General features: G+C 35.4%; 2 protein-coding genes across 2 annotated transcripts; one reads left to right on the forward strand and one right to left on the reverse strand.

Moving 5' to 3' along the window:
* Positions 1-2063: 2063 nt before the first annotated feature.
* Positions 2064-11269, forward strand: LOC108578193 (facilitated trehalose transporter Tret1-2 homolog). Its single transcript, XM_017941475.1, has 10 exons — positions 2064-2080; positions 3123-3303; positions 4778-4913; positions 5875-6083; positions 6670-6939; positions 7954-8176; positions 9592-9785; positions 10020-10199; positions 10561-10695; positions 11195-11269. Exons 1-10 carry the CDS (start codon positions 2064-2066, stop codon positions 11267-11269), a joined length of 1620 nt encoding a protein of 539 aa, XP_017796964.1.
* Positions 11270-12258: 989 nt separating this feature from the next.
* On the reverse strand, positions 12259-19070 carry LOC108578192 (phenoloxidase 2-like). The gene is given in 10 exon segments (XM_017941474.1): positions 12259-12510; positions 12990-13222; positions 13644-13773; positions 13775-13831; positions 14729-14857; positions 15217-15634; positions 15790-15992; positions 16253-16476; positions 18033-18225; positions 18960-19070. Coding segments are annotated over 10 exon segments (1944 nt in total). The 3' UTR covers positions 12259-12264.
* Between the last annotated feature and the right edge of the window lie 261 nt (positions 19071-19331).

Below are 19331 nucleotides of genomic sequence, written 5' to 3' on the forward strand. Positions count from 1 at the left end.
GCGGTTGTACAGTAGTTAATAGTCTTTTAAATTTCATTATTTTATCTTTCAAACAACAAACGTTTCAAATATTCCTGAATTCGTTGCTCGTTTTCCGCATCTAAAAGAAGATTGAACCCCATAATACAGGGGTTCCCAAAGTTTTGCCTAGGTGGGCCAAATTGTAAATTCAAAAATATTTGGCGGGCCATGAAGACAATAAAATACAGGGTGTCCCGTAAAGAGTGTAACACCCGGAAATGGGGGGTTGCTGGGGTGACTCTGAACACCACGGGAGTGTTGACTCTCATCCGCGCGCGATCGTGAACAAACGCGTACGCGTGACTTCTCGGTTACCGATTGCTGTCAAAAAAATTTGACTTTGTACCGCTATCTTTATAAGGCTTAGAGAAATGGTTTTTTGTCGTCATTCCGACGTTTGTACAAATTTTTGAAAAAACTGCAATTAGTCGGAATCGCGTAGAAAATAGCGAAAGTCGCGTGCGCTTGTTCACGATAGCGCGCGGGTGAATCTCTGTTCGCCCGTCCCTGAGCGCGGGCTCTACGCGCGCTCTGATTGGCCAGTGTTTTTCGTTAATAATTCAAAAACGAAGCTTCAAAGAACATTTTCGTCAAGGAAAAAGTTGTTCAGAGTCACCCCAGCAACCCCCCATTTCCGGGTGTTACACTCTTTACGGGACACCCTGTATATACAATCTATATAATAACAAGATGTATTACATATAAAATTTAGTATTGCTTTAACTGAACAATTTTTAATTATGCGATAAAATTTATTTATTTTTTTGCAAAAATGTAAATTATCTCTGTAAATTCAAGATCGCGGCTGATCTGCCATCGCGGGCCGCACTTTGGGCACCCCTGCCTTAATAGTTAAGGAAAGCTTGTGAATTTTACATAGCACGTTCTGGACGTTTAAGTATTAATTGAAAAAAAGAACAGTGAAATGAGAATTTATATTTCCAGTGCACCAGTTCGAGAGTATCGAACAAATTTAAGTATGATAAATTCAAAACAAATCACTGCAGTGAGAGAATGCGAGATCACAAATTCTTTTTGGAACAGTTAAGCAACCTTTTCGATCAAAAGTAAAGAGGAATCGATAAGATTATGAAAGTATTAAAATTTAACATACCATTCGTATTTATTCAAAAAGATCAATTAACTTATGACACTCGTTACAATAAGGAAAAATACGAAAAGAAATGTTAACTTCGAATTGTGAAAGTTGAAAAAAGAGAGAGCAGTTTAATATCTGTTGAAAAGGAATATCTAAGGAACAGTATTTCGTGCAAGAAAAACATCAATGAAGAACTTTTCGGCGAACATTGAACGAGAGTCGAAGTGAATTCTAAGATATAAGTTACAGGACAACGTGATTTGCACTTATTTCAGTTGACAATTTCTAAAAGGAATATTTTCACATTAAAGTGGCACAATTTTAGTTACGAAAGAATTATTTCTCGAATATCTTCAATCAGTTGAAATTGCTGTTAGAGAAAAAGACACAAACACTATTTTTTCGTGGAATAGAGGGAGAGATTTTCATCGAGGGAAATCTTCCAATTTTGAAGTATCATTTGTGGTTGATTGTATCTCGAATGAAATCCATTCTTTCACGACGATTTTTTAGATATTCAAACAAGAAGCACTGATCCTGAATGTCGATAAAGACAGTTGATCCTTTTAAAAAGTTGAATCTACAAAGAAAGACAGTCGAAAGTATAGGAGGAACTTGAAAGTTGCACTGGAAAATCTCTGAAATTAAGAATATAAAAAAGTGTAATCCCTGTTCAGTGAACATCGTAACATGCGTTATTATGTGCATACTACCACGAAAAATTATCATAACGCCGGAGATACTGTGAATTGGCTGGTACGAATTCTCTATTGAAGAAGCAATTTACGCAAGATTAAATGAAATGAAGCTTGACGAAACTAAGAAGAAAGTGCATAAATCTACAGACAGTTTTTAAGTTACATGGTTAAAACTGTTAATGACTTGTTTAAACTTTTATAAGGATTGGCATTTAACATTTTGAACTTTTCAAACTTGAATCAAGATGGCACCGCCGGAAAGGTAAGTTGCTAATGAGTTTATAAATTGGAAGTTGTCGTTTAAGTAATATTTTGCTGAAAATCATGTTAATCAGAAGGTTGCTGTGTACTTCAAATTTTAAATCCTTACAGTTTCAATGGATATCCTTTAGAATGTGCAATTAGCAATATTAGACACTTTGAGATGCATTTCAAACATTAGACGTTATAATTTTTTGTATTCTATTCATTATCACAGTTACATTTAGTGTATACATAATCTATTCTATGTTTACACAGACGTTAAGATTAAATATTCAACAAATTGAATATGTGCAAAAATGATTTCTTATTAGAATAATTTTATTAATATGTTTACCATACTCTGCACATTTATAATAAATTGAAGTATGTCAACTACATGCGAAATATTCGAAACGTGTAACGAATGCATGTTTTTACGTACAGTAGTACTTGACCAAATTGAACTGAATTATCCCCACTCTTCCCCCACCACTCAGTGCCTCGAGCTCAGCAAACTTAAACATACCGATAAAGAAAGTGAATAAAAATTTCAAATTTCAATATCTATAATGTTCATCCTATCTTTAGGAATGTAGTATCAATGAATTGGTGAAGTCCTCGCGATGAAAATGAGTCCAAACACGACATAAATCGGACTAGTTTTAACAGAAATCAGTTTTAAAGGCACCTCTAAAAAAGCGGGAAATTTAAATTGTTGAACTCAGCTGAGTTCGGTGGTCGCCTTCATTGGGCGTAACTCAATTGATAACCCAGATTATCTGGGTTACCAGGTGCTAGATGTTAAACTTCTACATATCATACCTATATAACCCTTTCGTTACTAACGATGACTGACTATAGTCACCCATCCACGAGCACTCGCTATATAGGTACTACCTGTGACTATAGTCACTTTAAAAGCACTTAAAAATTCTAACAGCCTTTGGTTATGACAACTTTTAGTTCAATTAAATATCTTACATTCTATATTACTGCTTAATAACGCGTTCGATAAGATTTCTATATAATTGCAAATAATTTTTCAAATACTTTCATTTCAGTGAAGAACGCCATTCAATGCTTGGATACCATCCAGTTGATTATGTAAAGGTGACACAAGTGAAAAACGTTTGTGAAGATATTGAAAATAATAATAATAATAATCACAATAAAAGCAACTCTTTTTATGACAAACATGACGTATCGTATTATTCGTCCAACTCCAAAGGTGTATTTGCACAGGTAAGAATACAAAACTTGTATCGTTTTAAAAGTAAGATTTATAGAAGATACGCATTGAATTTTATATTGGTTATATTATGAATTGTGTTGTAATGATTCACACTGATTAAATTTTCAAATATGAAGAATTGCAGAAAATTTACTGTTAAGACTTTGGGTTTTAAGGAACGGACGCCTAGCTACGCTATTTTTGAATAACTCTTGTTTAAAGATTTCTTGTATATTCGATACTTCTTAAGTCACTTTCTGAAGCCCGAGCCTAAGACGTGCTTTATGCATTGTTGCACATTCAGTAGCGATTGATGTTTCCTATAGTCACGACTTGATACAGGGGAATTAGTCTAGTTAAAACCATCACTCACCCTAGGGCAGTATCGTTCAGTAGAGCTTCAAGCGGGCAAGGGCGCCCGCCGATGCCCGCAGGCTGAGCTGAGGGCAAAATCACGAACTAGTGATGTCACATACATTAAAGCGGAATGGGGGAAAAACACTTGTGTTACATATCTTCGAAACATAATTCTCCTTCTTAAAATGGGCGATGAGACGGCATAGAGGCAAGGGAAATAAACTGCTCTCTCCACCTTTGACACTCACCGTCACGCGATGGATTAGTAGATGTGACCATTTCGGCCCATAGTAAAAATGCGTGTGATCTGACTTTATGGGACTGTCCGCTACAACCAATGAGACCCGCATTCCTTCCGCTTGTCATCTTCTCAGCATAGGACTATACACGTACCATTGCCCGAGAAGGCGTGGCTTGTTGCCCGCCGATTTTTTTATGCCCGGGGAAGTCTAGTACGCTGCCCGTGCGGGCAATGACTGAACGGCGCTGCCCTAGAGCCTAACTCCCCAGGTAGGTGCCATACTCGGAGACTAGAAAGGGCTGTCCAAGGGTGACAAGTAGGCTAATTTACTCCCATAGAATTCGCATAAATCTAGACGCATAGATTTTCAAGAAACAATAGTAACAGTATACAAGTACAGTACACACTGTAATCGTATCTTAGAGTAATCGAAACACGTTCCTAAGACATCCAACTGGAATAATCCTTCGGGTATGTTACAGCATAGATACGCCACTTGATTTCTTTCTTTGGGGAACATTAAAAAATATTGCGCATCTGGAAAAAGTAACAATGTCACAATATATGAAACAATGAATCATTGCAGCATCTGCTTCAATTAATCTGGAAATGATATGTGTATTTTTAAGTTGCATCTTTAAGTTTATAGAAAATCCTTTAAAATATTAACGTCAACAAACTATACTTATCCAGTAGCAAAAAGTTGTATGTACCTATTATATGTATACTAACTAAAATTGAAACATACAAGATAAATTTTTTAAAGGTACAATAATTGAAAATTGGTTTTACAATTACATATACGTTTTTATTACTTTGCAAATGATATTCGCTCTTCAAAGTCCTAGAAATTCATAAATTTACATCACTACGCTAATGTGTTCTAGTGTCTAGTTACTGGTGCGGTCTTATTGCTTGCAGCCGGTGGAGGAATGCCTATTGGTTACAGTGCTGTTTTATTACCCCAACTAGCTGAAGAAAATGGCACGATGCATGCCGATCGTGAACTTGGATCCTGGATAGGTACGTAGACATTTCAAAATTAAACTTTACTCTTCATGTTAAAAAAAATTCTACTTATGCTCCAGAGAATTTGAAACATTAATTTCATAGGTTTGATAAATTATAATAAGGTAAAAGTATGTTTTCGTAGACAATATTTGTAATATATATATTTTATAAGCAATGTTATTATAGAACCCTTAACCCTCCATGTTTAATTCTGAGCGCCCACATAGCATAACGGAATCTTTTATTCTGCAATACACAAATTTTGATCGTTGAGATCGTACTACGCTATTTGACAGTATTAGCTATTTTTCTCTCCATTCGCTCCACCTCCTCGCGCGCGTGTGTGTAGATTTAAATTCATTGTCAGTATGTAAAAAGTTATGGTTTAGTAATGGTTTGGGCGGCCCTTCTGCGGGGGAGAAGCTGTAAGACACCCTTCCGCAGTGGAGTCGTAGGCACAGAGGTGCAAGGGAGGAGACTTCACCCCCACCCCTCCTGGTCCAGCGGCAGCGACGTGGATGAAGCGGAAACGGTTCCACCCACTTGCTCTGTCGCCACGCCTTCTATATCGCAAGGGGCGGCAGATCTAGTTACTAGTGGGCCACCTAATCTAAATTAACTCTACTTTCAGTTGTTGGAGGTAGTTTCAAGAAGTGATGGGGGTAACAGTATACATTTATTGAAACGTTTTTGCGAGAAGTTACTGAAACATTACTGTATTATGCTGTTTATTTAAACTCCATAAAAGCGTATAATAGCATTCAATTATTTATAATAGTAGAGAAACATAAAGTTGTAATGAATAATGTTGTAATTTTTTAAGATATTATTTTTTAATTCTTATTTTCATTAAAAATTTGAAAATACTATATGGACTTTTTATACCACTATAATTGTGAACTACTCAATTGATATTGATTACAAAAATGTGTATTTAAAAATTCTAAACAGATTTTAATACTTTATATTTCAGCTTCAGTTCACAGTTTAGCAACACCTATAGGATCTCTGATGTCAGGTCCGTTGTTAGATGGAATCGGCAGACGTGGTTCTTTGCGATTTTCAGCAATACCACTTTCTGTTGGCTGGGTCATTATAGGTTTTTCTCAAAACATTCCTTGTCTCTTAATAGGAAGAGCCATATCGGGTTTCGCAGTTGGGCTTATGGCAGTGCCAGCTCAGGTATAAAATAATAATATATTACTGCTTCTAATAATTAAATTTAACAATAATCTATGTACAGTAAAGCATTTTTTCTATTTCTATTTTCAGTATACCTTTTAACTTAAATTAATCTGACATAAAAAGTATCTAATCAGTTCTATTTCAGTCTTCAAATTATTTCTTTGAACGTACAATTATTATGTTCTTGGTCATCTCAGCAAATTATACAAATCATTATTCTTCAGTATTTCCAATTAATCCGCTGGTTTTTATTTTACAACATATTATACTTTCGTTTTGTGTCATGTAAACTTACACCTTATGATACTTCGATTTTTCAACTAGACTTATTTCAACTCCTACTTATTGTAGGAACGTTAGGTTGCTGAGAGATTTTACTCACAAACAATAGGAATATTGGAATATTCCTTTATACTCTAATTCTATCTCACAAAACTCTAATACTCTATACTCCATTAGCTTTGAACTTTGAAACTAAAATGACTTAATGGTTACATGTAGTTCTTCTTGAAACTTGAAAAATTTTCGAATTAATAATTTTTCTTGAAACTTAACACGTTAGTTTTGGAATTTTCTCGAATAGGTCTTACTGGGTGAAATGGCTGATCCAGGGCTCCGCGGATTTCTAACAGGAAACAAGCTCGCTTTCTATTGTCTCGGTATTGTCATAGTGTACGCCTTGGGAGCTTCTTTCACTTGGAACACTGTGGCTTTCTGTGGGACTATACTTCCCGTAGCAGCATTGATTGCATTGATTCTAATACCAGAAAGTCCTGCTTGGCTCGTGAAACAGAAGAAACCTGATAAAGCGAAAAAAGCTTTGTTGTGGTTGAGAGGAGGTAACATAGAACAGGTAGAGTATGTAGTTCTAATAATTACAGCATCTGTTTCGTGTGAAATTTAAACAGAGTATCGTTAATTAAATTTTCGTTTGCTTCCTTCTTTTCTATTCGAATTTAATTAACTTGAGATATTTATAAGTAATAAACGAATTGAAATACTTTTTGTTATTAAACTAAATAGTAACTGATAATACTGAAGGAATGTGGTTACGAATAAATAACAAGGCGTGACTAGGGTTACGCTATGTACCTACACGGTAGTAGTGAGATCTTTATTAGTTGTTGACTTACGGCTCTGGAGGTCCGTGCAAGACTGCCCTCCTGTCGCCTCGCTTTTTTCTTACTGCCTTTCGGCTATGTGTTAATCATCCCTGATTGGTTAACCCGTCGCATCGGTGTTAACCAATCAGGTAATTTCTTTCCGAGTCGCTGCGTGTCCCTTGCGCCCTTGGGGCACTTTTTCGGGGACCGCAGTGCGACTTGGAGGGGGAGGTTTTTCCCGTGACGTCATTTGGCGACACAGCTGAGTTTCCTCCAGGTCAAGTACTCGTGACCTGCCGGTCCGGGCCTCGTACGGCGGACCTTTCGGAAACCCTTGGTTTATGATGCGGCAATTTGCTATTGAGGCCGTCGGAGAAAGTTTCTACGCGGACATGCATTGTCGAATTTCTAGAAATTAAATAAGCTAAAAACGGTTTCCTCAAAAATAGCTTTTCAAGCGCGCACGTCATAAACCGTGCTGGTAGTCTGCTCGCCAAATGTTCTTCGCTGTAGCTGGTCGCTATAATACAGTAAATAGTTTTTATTAAGTATGTAAAATTCCCATGCTATTTGCATTTCAACAATTTTTCAAGCTTTATCCGAGATGTAGTCAAATATTTAGATGATTGTAAATTTTTTAGTAATATTTCAAAATAATCGTGGAAATATTTGATAAACGGAAACGGGAAGGAAGTATTTCATTTTAACAAGTGATATTTTATATTTTTAATTCAGTCTGAAAATTAATAATTTGTTAAAAACAGGTTAATGCCGAAATGGCAATCTTGGAAGCACGAGTGAAAGCAGATTTAGCACGTACGGCTACAAACATGTCATGGACCGAGCAAATTTCTTCGGCAATTTCCACGATCTTCGATCCAAGTGTTTTCAAACCATTGACAATCATTAACATATTTAATACCCTTCAATTAATAAGTGGAACATATGTTATCGTTTTCTATGGAGTGAATCTCGTGGAAGACATTGGTAAGAAGAATCTTTAAATTTAATGTATAAATATTTACTAAATATTTATTGCATAAGGCAATGTAGCTCGCGCTAATAACGAAATCATTTTTTATTTCGGTAATAGAACGGTTTTAGGTGTAAAAACCGCCCTCTCAAAACAGTTGTGAGTTTTCATATTATCGTGAATATTTATGAAACTGTACAAGATGTGGAAAAGAAGTTAAATTCAATGTTGTGTATTTCCTACACTGTGGTGATAAAGAAATTTCGGAAAACTTTTTTTTTTCAAAATTTACAGCATTTTACGATGCTTTATATAAATTGTTCATGGGTAAATTTTTCATAAGATACTCTGGTGTTTTCACACGTTATTTCTATTATCAATATTGCGTTCAATTACAAATTTATTACAATCTTTATCGTAATCAAAGTTATAAATGTAGTATCGGGGCCTCTGTACCCAAAAAATAGGAAACCGGGACGGGAGAATATAGAGGGAGTGGTTGACGTAGCGCGCAAAGCCTCGACTTGCTAAGCCGAAGGTCCCGAGTTCAATTTCCCGTTTGGGTCCCCCTTCAATATTTTTCCGTCGGTTCCTACATACGGGGGCTCGTCTGGGATGGAGGCATCTACGGCTACACGAAGCCAGGCGCTGTGAGATGAAAACATGTGATGAGAGGGTTTGTGCACGTCTCTCAAAAAGAGTTGAGAAACAGAGATTCGGCTGGATTGTGGCCACTGTGTGGGGGAGTGTACCAGAAAGTGTTTTGAGTTGAGTTGTGTTGCACTTGAGGACATTCGAGGGCGAATGTCAGTTCAGGATGGCCGAGTGTAGTATCGGGGCCTCCATACCCAAATAGGAAATCGACGAGGGAGAATAGAGAGGGAGTGGTTGGCGTAGCGCGCAAAGCCTCGGCTGCTAAGCCGAAGGTGCCCCGGGTTCGATTCCCGTTGGGTCCCTCAATATTTTTCCGTCGGTTCCTACAAATGGGGACTCATCTGGGATGGAGGCATCTACGGCTACACGAAGCCAGGAAATGTGCGATGAAAACATCTCGAGGGTTGCACGTCTCCCAGAAATGCGTTGTTTCGGCTGTGTGCCACTGTGTGGGGAAGTGTACCCGAAAGTGTTGAGTTGTGTTGCACTGAGGACATTCGAGGGCGAATGTCAGAACAGGATGGCCGAGTGTAGTATCGGGGCCTCCATACCCAAATAGGAAACCTCGAAGGGAGAATAGAGAGGGAGTGGCTGGCGTAGCGCGCAAAGCCTCGGCTGCTAAGCCGAAGGTGTCCCGGGTTCGATTCCCGTGTTGGGGTCCCTCAATATTTTTCCGTCGTCGGTTCCTACATAAATTCTATAAAAATGGGATAAATAGTTTTTTATGTAGCGATTATATTAATTATATAATTCTGTTATTTTTTGTCATATGCAGGTGGTGATAGTATGAACAGCTATTTAGCGGCAGTAATTACAGCAATTATTAGATTTTTGTTTAGCTCAGTGGCGAGCGTTTTATTGTTAAAAATGGGTAGAAGAAATCTGGGAATTTTTTCGGCTCTTGGAACAGCTTCCTCTTCGTTAATTCTTGCAGGATATATGTTACTCAAAAAGGGGTCTTCTGTAGATGTAAGTTATATTATTCTAAAAAAAATATTACATATTAACATAAGACATTACACAAACACTAATTAATTGTTAAAAAATCAATAGCATAGTATTTAATTATTATGTCACCTATTGAATTATAGTATATATTAAAAACGTGATAATTTTATATGTACAAAATTTATTTAAAAAAAAAATCTTTTTTATATTTTATAAGTGCACCTAAACCTCTTGCATTTCATTTATGTGTTGTAGATATACGTTGTTGGTATTTTATTACTGCTGTACGTGGCAGCCAATACCGTGGGACTAATGACACTTCCAGGATTAATGGTTGCCGAATTACTTCCGCAAAGGGCACGTGGAATTGGGGGCGGTTGCAACTTTTTCCTTTTCAATTTACTCCTCTTCATTGTTACCAAGGTTTTTCCTATGGTACGTTTTTTTTTCTATTATACGATATTTCGCAATTGAACAGCGCAGGAAAGTCTGACCACGTGACTTTTGGGGAGTGACGCCCCCATGCATCCCAGTTGGCCGAGTGTGCAAGCACCTCAATGGGTAGCGAACACGCCTCGCGAACAGTACGACCAGTACGTCTGCGACACTGGTACTGCGGGCGTTAACGTATACGCCCACGGAGGCGGAGTTTCTCCTTCTTAACTTGAATACATTTAAGAATGAATTTAATTGAATTAAATACAATTAAAAATTAACTTTCTTAAATATATCAAAATTTTGTATAACAACGTGTTACATAATATTTTACAAATTTTTGATTTCTGATTGTTCCCAGGTAAGTGAAAAAGTGGGAGTTGCTGGAATTTTTACAATTTTCGGAACTTCTGCTTTTCTAGAAGCAGTATTTATTTACGTTGCTTTACCAGAAACAAGGAATCGTACACTTCAAGAAATTGAAGATTACTTTCAGGTATTTGTTCTATACAGTGTGTGTCAAATAAAATAATAATACTAATAAGGCAATATTGCGTTGCATGTAAGAAAAAATTGTGTAGATCACAAAACCATATCACTTATTTCTATAGTTATGGTCGATGGGAGAAATATAGCCAAGTCGTAATTTCGCTCAGGCATCAAAATTCACATATTCGAGCATATCGAGAAGCGAATCGACAGAAACCTGAGAATTCAAACCCAATCGAAAAACGTAAAATGCCGTATTTCTTCCATCGACTATACTACACATCGATCATTATGCTAACAATTACTAATTTTACTTGATAGCTTCTCAACTTGTAAATATTTAGAAAATACTTTCTCCATTGCAAAAACAATCATTTTAGAAATATTTTTTATTATTTATAAATGAATGCAATTATTCATATTATATTTTCTTTTTAGGTAATCGTAACTTCATTAAGAAACAACTGATTTTCTCGTTAAATATTTATATTTATGTTTCGTTGCAGCAAGATAATTTGCTTTGGATATCTCGTTCAAAGGGAAGAAGAAAAGATAGTCCATTTGTCACAAATAAAACTTGACGCATGAACGTTTTTATGGTTTTATAACGTTTACTTATACTTTACTTCAACTACAAGTAATAGTGAGTAATTCGTTTTAAGACAGTTTTATTATATAAAAGAGTTATAAATTTATTTAATATTATTACATGCGAAATATAAAAAACATTATCATGTACATTATATTTCTCATCTTAGCCATATTCTTGTATTCATATTTATTTATGTAAAAGATCATTAAAGAAGTGTTACCCCAATGATTTATATTTTCCTGTAATATTGTTTTGAATATCTATGGTTGCTCTTCTTTCGCAATAAGAATTCTAAATTTTAAACTATAGAGAAACATAATAATAACTCATAATTTTCAAAGAAATATTATTTTGAAAACCTCAGATATTTTTCTATTTACATTCATAATCAGAGTTTATAAGATCGTATCTAACAGAAATTAATATACATACTGCTATTTTCACTGCTGTAAATTTGATATTATATAAATAAAAATGTTATATTCTGTGCTGATTAAATTTATTTTGATGTCCCCTGCAATATTGTAATAAATAAATTGCATGGTTCCATTTAAAGAATTCAATGTGACCGTTTCACTATGTGAACTATCTGTAGGGTTGGTGAAAGAATTACAGCGGGCTCGTAAAATCGGTTAGAAGTCAAAGTAAACATGTATCGAGTTTTCTAACAAGGGAATTTTTGCACACCACAAAATAGGGAGAATAGTGCAAAAACTGATAATCCGAATTTTCCATGTAAGTCCCCCCTGGTCGAGATAGAGGGTTGAAATTTGGTGTCAAATGTTTTCTTTCGGCAAACTATCGGATGGTACATTGCAAACACAATTTACTTTATTTATAGTCTTTATTGCTTTATTTTATATTTTAAAGTAGTTTTTAAGTTACAAGTAAGTAGATACAACCATGATATGCAGATTCTCCTTTTAAACAAACGCCATTAAATGCCTCATATAGTTCAGTAGTTCAACTCATGTCCGTAAATCATTAATTAAAGTTTAACGTGTTTCCCATGCTTCCGGTTCTTGATCTGGGTACAACTTTATCCGAAAAGCGAACAGTTATTTCAGTTACCGCCATATTTCCAGTAAGGAATTGAGCCAAATTTTCAACACCAGCACGAGGCTGACGATCGAACGGATATCCCATGGAACGTGCATCAGGATATTTTCTATCTCTCAAACCGCAGAAACTTGCAGCATCATTGCAACCAGTCGCGTCTTCTTGTTCCACCTAAATGTCAATATTGAAAAATCGATGATTGTATTTACATTAAATCTTATTGTATTTACATTAGAATTTTAGGAGAATTCACGAATGTAACAAGAAAATATCGATGCTGCGTTAACAGATTCTGCAAACAATTCTAAGTACAAAATGCTGTACAATAGTTGCCTGATTCATATCCAAATGGCTACTTTATCCCATTTTCTTGTTATTGAAATACTTATTTTCCTATTTAAAGAGCTATATTATCGAGACACATAAGTTTGATTTTGAGAAACCAACAAATAAATAAAATTAGCGAAACCTTATTTGTCAAGTTAAAAGTTGCTTACAAATCTAATTAAATTGTAAAAAGAATGTTTTATATTGTTTTATAGTATGACCATCTATTAAGATAAGAAGAAAATAAGTATTTTATAGTATAATGATACCGTCAAAAAGTATTTAATACTGACGTTATACGAAGTACAAGGAAAAATACTCACAGCATCACCAGTATAATCAGACACCATAACGAATAATTCCATTGGAAAGCCTTCCTTGTTTCCTTTCGGTGTGATCATATGTTGTGGCCATCCGCATCCGCAGAAGTTAAATGCTTCCAACGCTCCAACTTCTGTTGGCCTATTTTCGTCTAAATTGCGGAAAGTTCTTTCGAAAGGTATTGTTACTGCCGACTCTGTTGATTTGCGTTCAATTGTATTTTTACCTGGACGAACTGCAATAAGATAGACATAGCAATTGAACTATTGTACTAAAAATACATCTCGTCGTTAGTGCGATATATAATGTTAATATAAGCTACGTTTACTGCTTTCAAACGACTCAGTACGTTTGCAAATCTAATTATTTAATATGTATTGGAAAAGTCTGGAAGACATCACGATGAAAAGAATGTTACAGCAGCAATTGAACTATTGTACTTAAAATTGTACTAAAAATACATCTCGTCGTTAGTGCGATATATAATGTTAATATAAGCTACGTTTACTGCTTTCAAACGACTCAGTACGTTTGCAAATCTAATTATTTAATATGTATTCGAAAAGTCTGGAAGACATCACGATGAAAAGAATGTTACAGAATGTGAACTGTTATTCAAATGTATAATATAGAATCATAAATATTTGGCAACGTACGATTTACTGTAAACTTGTCCATTTCAATCATTAAATTCTTTTGAGATCTGAATGTAAATGGTAGTCCACGTTCATCCTGTTTTGGCGCTATATAGATGCGGACGGTGCCTCTTTTTCGCGTCGCATTCATTTCGTTGCTGATTGGTTGTTAGTCTAATGTCCGTTATTTCAACACCTGAGAAATCCAACTGTGAACAATAAAACATAAAGTTAATGTTATCAGTCCTATACAAGAAACAGTTACAGTTCACTCCTATGTCTTATTAATTCACCAAATATATCTAAATTATTTAATCAAAATAATTGTACCAAGTTGAATTTTATAGTCTTGTCACGCGTTGCGAGTACCGGTATGCGGGGCACGGCGAGTGTAGCCTGGGCTTTATGGTTAAAACGGGTCTATGGCTAGGAAAGTAGGACGAACCGGTGTATAGCTAACACCAGGAGCCAAAGAGGTGTATGATTAATGCCGGGAATCTCTGGGATAGTTTACGCGGACGAATCGACGTATGGCTAATGCCGGGAGCCACTGAGATAAAAGTATAGTCGATGGAAGAAACATAGGGAGGTCGTCAAATCGGTTAGGTGTCCAAGTTTATACGTTCGAACATATCAACAAGCGAATGGACAGAAACCTGAGAATATAAGGACTCGAAACCTTAGTCAGGAGCATGATTTTTGAAACCTCAGATTTTGCACGAAATAACTGTTATTAATACAAGACACCGATCTGTGTAATTTCTATGAATATATATAATACATAAGTTGAAGTGTATAAAGATGCGTAGCAGTGTATAATATTTATGTGATAAAATTTCAAACTACAGTGTAATTGTACAAATTTATTACTACCTGTTATTATCGATGTTAAAATAAATTATACTACAGCATGTATTGTTAGAGTTTTATTATACGCATGCCTAATCTTTGAATATTTATTTATTATTTTAAAGATTCAATTTTATTTTAAATTTTCTACCTGCCGTCCTTACTGTAATTCATTCCTTTTAGCTATGATATTTATATTTTACATTTCACTAAAATATTTAAACTACAATACTGAAAATTATGAAAAAGTATCAAACCTGCTGTACGGTGTACTGAGGTAACGTGTTTTTATGTTCCTGGAAGACATCGTCAATAAATGCATGCCATCTATAGAATATAGGATCTCTCATGGCAGTTGCCGAATCACCCATAATACTAAAACTCTCCTAAAAAAATATATATATATTGATTATTTAGTTACTTAATCTAAGATTTGTGAATTGTAAATATTCTGTGGGCTATTGTGAAAAAATATATTCGTTGTTTCCTAAATTATTTCAATATAAACATTTTCAAGAAAAAATAAATGTTAAGCAGCAGCAACAGTTAATCCGGTTATGCAATAAACTATTAGCCTAACAGTTAAAAAGTTGCATAACTACAATATAACAATAACGCACAACTTCCTTCAGAATGATTAAAATTTTCCCATGAGCACCTAACAATTTTCAAGAAAACAATGCATTGTCTCGTCAGAATCTCCTGTCACACAATCTCATCCTGTTATTGTCTCGTGCACGCTTACCAAATAACGATGATCGGGATCGTGGACATAAGAAATGGCGACGTGACCAAAATTATGAAGATCACCGTAGACATTCATATTAGGAGACAAAATGCTAGCTTCCAGCATATTTCCAAGGACGTCGATGCCACCTTTTTCGGTCAAGGGAATCCTTTCGCCTCTTGCATTAATCACAGATCCCGTGTGGATCGCTTCATAGATACGATCGCGCCACCTTTCTAAATCCTGGATGTCGAAGTTCAATTCGTCCACTTGTCGGTTGATGTCTTTCAGGATTGCGCCGCCCGTTCGGGATGGCCATGTTCGACTGGCGACCAGGGAATCTAGCTTTGGGAAGTAAGCCTCTGGAATCGGTTCACGCCAATTGAGGAATCGCTTCACTCGACTAAGTCGGTTACAGAGACGTTCGCAATTGTACCTGCAAATGTTGTATTTAAATCGCAACTGTTTCTTTTTGATATACAAATATCTGATAACCTTGATTTCTACAAATAGGTACTGTATTACATAATCTTAATGTGAATAGAATAAAAATAAAAGGTTTCGTATAATTTTAGTGTTTTCAGCACTAACCTAGCCACGATCTGTTGATGCATATAGTAAAAGAGTTCTCCACGTCGATCCTTGTTAACAATATTAATGTTCGCATCAGCCGGATAGACCAAATGCCAATGCCAATGATGAAGATTGATTCCAACATCTTCTCTCCAATAAGCGACGCGATGCTCCTCATCAAGATCTGATGCAGTGTAATCTCGTGGAATTTCAATTGGTACCTGTGTCCAAGAAATATATTTAGCCGATCCAAAAGTTTTCTCTATTTACGTTCTTTTAATAACCTCGTTAAATACATATTTTGCTAATAATCTTCGTTGCAATCATTTCTGTACCATGAAACGGCTCGAATCTTAATATTGCACGTAAAATTTTCCATGTACACAGTCAATGAAAAATGTTCATGATTTTACTTATCTCTCAAAATAATGACTCATAATTACATTTGATAGATCTATAAATTACGAATGTCTCTACATACCCTTGCACCTGCAGGAACGACGTTAGCTTCCTCCCTGGCCCTAGCAAATATTCCACTATCCATGTATTTATCCGGAAATACTTCGGTCAATGGTGGTACTGGTAGGTCCCTTGTATCAGGACGATGAAGTATCGCCACCGACAAGGCATAAATAAACATGTTCGGGTTCAAACGATCACGGCAGTATACCGCGATAGATAAGAAGTCGTCGTATGTCCTCATACCTATAGGCGAAAATATAAAAAATAGTATACGATGAATAACTTTTACATATGTATGCAACGTGTTCCCTGAGATGACCCTTATATTTCGACCTCCGAAATTTGTGCAAAATGATTTGTTAACTTTCACAAAATGACGGCAGCGTTGTAAAAGTATGAATTTCTAAGTATAGTCGGTGGACACGATATAGTGGGGTCGTAAAATCAGTCAGGCGTCAAAGTACATGTAATAATGAGAAAAAAGCAGTTGAACAACTTTGTTAAATGAATCGGAGTAGTGGCGCAGCTAAGCTACTCTTATGAGATTTTACACTCGAGGCATATTTTCCTGTTATCCGATCGAGTCCATCTTTTACATTTATCATTTCTAAGTTGGAATTATTCTAGAGGCTGAGACTAAAAAGATTTGATAACAAATTTTTGTCATCTATAGCTAAAACATTTTAGTGTTCCCATTACTACTGTACTAGTCGGGATGCTTCTTTAAATAAACATAAACCAAACAAAATAAACTGTTGGTTTATATTCATCTTAAGCAAAGATGTAAATAAATCCTTGAAATTGCTCACTTTTCATTGTATACCATTTTCTGAATAATTATTGTAATAATTAATAAGTATCCGCAAAATAGTACTTTAACAGTTTTTTACGAAGTAGCTAGTAACCAAATTTGAGAAATATCTAATAATTGGGATTGAAAATGAGAAAAAGAACGTATAACGAATGATCGAAATGTTAAGAATTCACGGTTGTTGTGAATTTATCATTAATTGTATATACCTATAATATACCTATACTATAAATTATTAATTTCATTGAAATTACATTGGCTTCCAATGAAATTATGACATATTAATCAATTAAAAAGAAAAAATGAAAGAACTAGACAGAAATATGTTAGGAGCTTGCGGTTGATCTTTCGATTGTTCAAGCTTTGCCGGTTTTTGCACGTGTATGCCGACTAATGTTCTAAGGCTTCGAAGGACCAGTTTCTTGATTGAAACACTAAGTTTTTATTTTATGTTCTATTTTCTGCAACTAATTCAAGATATAAATTCTATTGCGAAGTGAGAGGTGTTTCACTTGCGATTGGCCAAGTGTTTCTCCCACGAGTTGCTAAATGTTTCTGCCGGAGTCTCTGCGGTTTCCCTCGAAGAAGACTCCTATTTTCCTAAAAACACCCTGATTGGTGATTTTTCCTCTTCTAGATCACCAATCAGTTTACATCGCAACCTCCCTCCATTTCACCCTTAGCGGGTTATCTTAGGGTGGGGTGAACGACGACCGAAGAACGTGTTCGGTGGACAGATGCGTGGGAATCCTGTGGAATCTCCGCTTTTCTAGGCTTTGTTAAAGTCTATTTTCCGTTCGGAGATTCCAGGATCTATGGCAGGGTCTGGTCCTAGGGACTAAGTGTCGCAGGCAACGCAATAAACACTTGTGGTGTTTTGAAAAAGCGATATTTGCCTGCGACGGCGACCACTTGACTCGCTGCCATAAATCCGGCTACAGGTTACGCCTTAACAAATACATATAAAAGTGAAAAGAGATCTGTTTACCCAAAAAAATGTCAATTAGTCGTGCAGCTAATTTACGATGCGATGGAATAAACAGGGAAAATGCTTGATGACGTCCAAGTTGCATCGGAACGCTAAGATCTGGAAGTGTAATCTGCTTCACTTGAAGTTTTGTGTCTGCATCGTCACCGAAACGATTGAACACTTGAGTAGCCACAGGACGATATCTGTCAGGCTGAACAAATTATTGAAAACGTTGAGTATCAAAAAATTCGATCTGAATGTAGTGATTAATACTGAGTAATTGAAATTTCGTTAAAAATCTAGCAAAAATTTTTTCACAACAAAAATAATATGAATGCCTAATTTTATTGTATAATAAAATTGCTTAATACTTTATTATATAATTGCATCATATGTAGAAGATATAGTACTTAACTATTTTGAGCATACACTCTTTAATTATTATATTACCATGGCAATGCTCGTAAATAATGTTGAATTAAAAAGAAATATTTATACTGCTTACTAGCTTTTTTTTCAATAGATACGAAATATTAGTTTAATACATTATTTTCATATTAAATACTTCATGGAGGAAGTATTTATCTTGTTTTAATATTTTAAAATATTAATCTTTTACGCTACAAGACTAGTGTAATCCGGAGTGTAATAACAGCAAATACATTAATTTTAATTTTTATCGTAAAATAATTCTCCATCCTTAAAAGCCGATTATCAACAATCGGCAACAGGCACGCTTCACTGCGCCTCTATTTAACTTCCCCTACGGTATTATTTAGCAAAAATTATCATAAAAAAATCACTGGATATCGTAATAAGTGAAACATATCAAAATAAACTTTAACTCGAGTACAAGAGGATATAAATATCTGTGTTATGTACGTGAAGAAAGTATTTGCATATTTCATTTAAATGTTAGTTCAAAAAACGAGGAATAACACTTACCAAATAGTCAGATGGAATATCAAAAGCGACTTTCTTCTCTCCTTTGGGGACGTAAACCGGCTCAGCAGGTCGATCAAAGAGATACAAAATACCGGACTTATCCTCCGCCATTTTTATGGATAATTTTTTAATTGAAAATGAGAAAAAGGAGTAGCAAGTGAAATGAATAGAAAATTTACGTGATGCAAATTCACGCCGAGAAATGTTTTCTTTGAACTTGTTATACTACAGACGTTATAAGAAATACGATACTCAAACTTCAATTACACTCTACAGTGAAATGTAAAATGAAAAAAGTGTTAAGATCGGAACGATTAATACCGTTTGATTGGCAGCTGCAACTAACTAGCTTTATATACGGATTTGGCAGGA

The sequence above is a fragment of the Habropoda laboriosa genome, unplaced genomic scaffold, assembly GCF_001263275.1.
Source record: "Habropoda laboriosa isolate 0110345459 unplaced genomic scaffold, ASM126327v1 scaffold1518, whole genome shotgun sequence".
NCBI lineage: Eukaryota > Metazoa > Arthropoda > Insecta > Hymenoptera > Apidae > Habropoda > Habropoda laboriosa.

What these genes read in the sequence shown, in the direction of transcription:
- LOC108578193 (XM_017941475.1), top strand. An exon ending in GAGGAGGTAACATAGAACAG is followed by an intron (nt 6,940 to 7,953) that starts GTAGAGTATGTA and finishes TGTTAAAAACAG; the next exon opens with GTTAATGCCGAAATGGCAAT. An exon ending in TTACCAAGGTTTTTCCTATG is followed by an intron (nt 10,200 to 10,560) that starts GTACGTTTTTTT and finishes GATTGTTCCCAG; the next exon opens with GTAAGTGAAAAAGTGGGAGT.